This window comes from Rhagoletis zephyria, unplaced genomic scaffold, assembly GCF_001687245.7.
Source record: "Rhagoletis zephyria isolate East Lansing unplaced genomic scaffold, Rhagoletis_zephyria_1.1 Rzeph_scaffold_11018, whole genome shotgun sequence".
NCBI classification, from domain to species: Eukaryota; Metazoa; Arthropoda; class Insecta; order Diptera; family Tephritidae; genus Rhagoletis; species Rhagoletis zephyria.
In genome coordinates, this window is record NW_016168095.1 from 8,167 (window position 1) to 11,752 (window position 3,586).

Here is a 3,586-nt window from a genome sequence, read left to right on the forward strand (position 1 = left end):
CGTTCAAACATGCGTACTATTATATGTAAGGCCCATTTCTTTACTTTCCACCATGGAAATTCTGGTTTTTCCTCATCATCAATATGTGAGCAGTCTGGTATTGGCCTTTCAGCGATTTGCCGGCAAATTTCCATCCACAGCGAAAACGTTTCTTTTGTTATAAGATCCAATGGCAGTGTGTACTGGGTTAAGGCGTAGTAAATTTTTAAAATTTGCTTTTGAAGCAACATCGATTGTTCCGATTGATCATTCATTAAGTTAACCATCAGTTGGTAGATCATTGGAAGAAGAAGATTCATTGCTTCATGTAGAGGAACACGCTCTTCTGAGCGCTTGTATTCATATGTCTTTACTAATTGATACATAGTCAGGAGCGCGCCATTCCATCCATTGACATCTAAATAGTTTAAACATGTTTTATTGTACTAAATATACTAGTCATATTATTACAAATTAAGTGTACTCCTGTAGATGTGTATGGTACAGTAATTTAAAATAATTTTACCTGGATTTTGTAGATAAATGCTGATGTTGTCCACTACTTGTGGCCAGCGCCCAGGAAAATCACTTCTGATAATGTGATTTACGCATACTGCTAGCTGAACCTTTATTATATCTGGAGCATGTACAATCGCATCCACAATTAATCCGCGTATCATAGCACGATCTTGTTCATGAATTGAGAAAGGTATTGGCTCGCCTGCTTTGGACTCATGATCAGACCAACTGTTCGTAATTAGATTTTTTAGATAAATCGCCCCTGCTTGACGAACTGGTTGATCAACATTGCTTTGCATAACAATTTGTAATATTGTTGGAACAAATCCAATTATCTTGTGAATTTGTGCCAATTGGTCCTCTGCCGCCTTTCGCTGCTCAGGATTTGGCTCGATAGTGGCCCGGAGCAAATCAGTCAGCTTTTGAGCATCCATTTCTAGCATTCAGTTCTAAATAATTCACACACGTCTATATGCAAAAATTATTATACAAAACAAAGAAAATATGACCACGACAACGACAAAAAGATGGAGGCGAACGGATAAAGCGCACCACCCTTGCCGACAAACCAATGCGATTCAAGAGCGCAAAAAAAAACACGTAACTAGTTCATCATTGAGCTTTTGAGCTTCCTCCAGAAATGTACGAAATGGGTTGGAACAAGCCAGCTTTAAAACATTTTTATCATCATTATCCAGTTGCCTTTCTATTTCTTTAAATAGCAAAAAGGATGACAGCAGTTGCTTTTTGTAATTCATCTTCCATACTTTAAAGCTATCTTCACTATTTACAAGGCAACAAAGACATCCAGCTAACTCACTGCGACTTCTGCTTGGTTCCACAATATTACGGAAAAGCGTAAGAAATATGTTTGCATGCTTGCTGCTGGATAAAATGTACTTAATCAGAAAGCCATGTGCACATGTTATTAGGGTCTCTTGGTTCTCTTTTGGAATGGAATAACTTGTTTTTAATGCGTTGTCGAACGAGAAGAATTCATTTTGATTCAAAGTTATGGTACAACTCTCATCGGATGCCCTCAAAACTTTCTCTAAATATTCCGTTGTGAATTTTGTATAGCTTTTTAATTCGAGAGTGGGTAACATTAAATTTTGCCAGACTTTGATTCCCTCTGTTATCTGCTCTAAGCCACCTTGGCCAATTGGCCAAAGTATGCTTAAACAAATGATGCGCCTATTTTGATAAGAATTTCGTAATAAAGCAAGTTTCGCCATGTTATTCGATGCAACATGTGGCCAATGTCGGCCAATTAATTGAAGTATGAACTTGTAACCCACAATTGGTAAATTCTTGGAAAGCTCCGTAGTCATACTAATTAGTAAAGTGTGGTAGAAATATGATAAATTCTCTTCTCCCACCGATTCTAAAAAATCAAGAACGGCAGTTTTAAGTTCTGCATTTATTAAATTGCACGGATAATTCATTGATTTTCCCGAAAATATCGAATCGGTATCGAACAGAAGTTTTTCGTTGAAAAAACTTGCAACGCCTTTAAGCCAAAGAAGCTCGGAACCAGGATAAGCAAATTTTAACTGCTCCAATTGGCTTGCGAAATCATTTGCTGTAATATTACGTAGCACTGACTCTATATTTATAGCTTTTGAAACCGCCGGCTTCAACTTTGCTTGTTGCTGTAAAATATGTTCCTTTTTCGTTGATTTTTCTTTGAAACTTGTTTTTCTTGGAGACTCTTTCGATTTGGTAGAGGAACTTGCCGACTCCGCAGGCGATAAGTTGGCTTTCCCTCTTTGGCCAGACAATAAATTGCGATACTCATGCAAAGGCAAAATCTCCTCTAGTTTTGGGTCCATGGATGCCAAACGTCTTTTCTCAGTATGAGTCTCCACCTTCTTATCTAAATTCTTAGCTTTTCTTGATTTCGTGACGATTTCCCATGATATGGTGACGACTCCGTTTTTTCTTTTAGTTGTAGAGTTGATAATGGCCGGATCTGAGTGATTCCTTTTGTTTAATGTATCAACGACGAGTGATAGCCGGGCTAGTAATTCTGTATTGCACTGATAAGAAAAAAGAAAAGAAATATTTTGAAGAACTAGAGCATTTACTGAACATTATATAAGAAATAAAAGACATACTCACCCATTTTACTGTTTTACTCCATGTGGCCATCGATTGAATGATTTTTTTTTCATTCAGGAAATCGTAATGTGAGCCGCTGAGTAGAAATGTCAACTTAAGTCTCCGCATAAAGCCGCTACTACATAACTTCCAGCGGCGCCATCTATTTCTCGTTTGTGGAGAAATAATTTTTTTTTTCACATGCTTGTAATGAAATCATTCATAAAAATAAATTTCATTAATTGCCACTTGTAGACAGAAGTAACCACACTTAAATAAATGCCACCAGGTGCACGTAGTAGGTCGGTTAAATTATCGCACTTTGTCGTCAGCCAGTAAGAAGGCTATCGTTGCAAATATTTTTCGTCTTCTTTCTGCCGTGTCGTATTCAGATACGTTTGCACTAATTTTGCCTCTAGATACTCTACTTTCTTTTGCGCAAAACAAATTGGCTGGTACATAAGAATTTTACCAAAAATTTTATATTATATGAGCTACCCTGTTTTTGGCAATGGTAACATACAGTGGCACCTCAATTTTTTTTTTCGGCCCCCAGGCTGTTGGGTGTCGATCTTGGCTAAACAAAAGTCTCCAAAGTACAAAGAAAGTTTTGTTTTACATTGGCAGAATTTAAGCCATCAATTTGAAAAAAAAAAAAAATAACAAATCAGCTGAACAAAAACAAATTTCTTGCGAATGCCCTCAGTTTGACACTTTCCCATGTTGCCTTTGAAATTTGTTAGAATTGTCATAATGTCAGGGCGACATATATTTTTTTGTCTTCCGGTACAACCCTGCATAGGAAAATATATAGCACCGGTGTGACCCATCAACCACAATACATGGGTAATTCTGCGTTTACACGTGCCAGTTTCCAATTTCGATATGCCCAAGAACGCCCTGCTTAGATCGTAAAATTTAAGATTTGCAAAAGGAAAACGAAACTTTCTCGCCGATCCGTTTTACTTTTATATATTTAATCGCTCGC

The 3,586-nt window shown here is 37.3% G+C and overlaps 1 protein-coding gene across 1 annotated transcript; it reads right to left on the reverse strand.

Annotated features, from left to right (window-relative positions):
* Positions 1 to 1,076: 1,076 nt before the first annotated feature.
* LOC108376810 (transmembrane protein 214-like) lies at positions 1,077 to 3,058 on the reverse strand. Its single transcript, XM_017633051.1, has 2 exons — positions 2,620 to 3,058; positions 1,077 to 2,537 (listed from the first exon to the last, which is right to left on the reverse strand). Exons 1-2 carry the CDS (start codon positions 2,725 to 2,727, stop codon positions 1,077 to 1,079), a joined length of 1,569 nt encoding a protein of 522 aa, XP_017488540.1. The 5' UTR covers positions 2,728 to 3,058.
* Between the last annotated feature and the right edge of the window lie 528 nt (positions 3,059 to 3,586).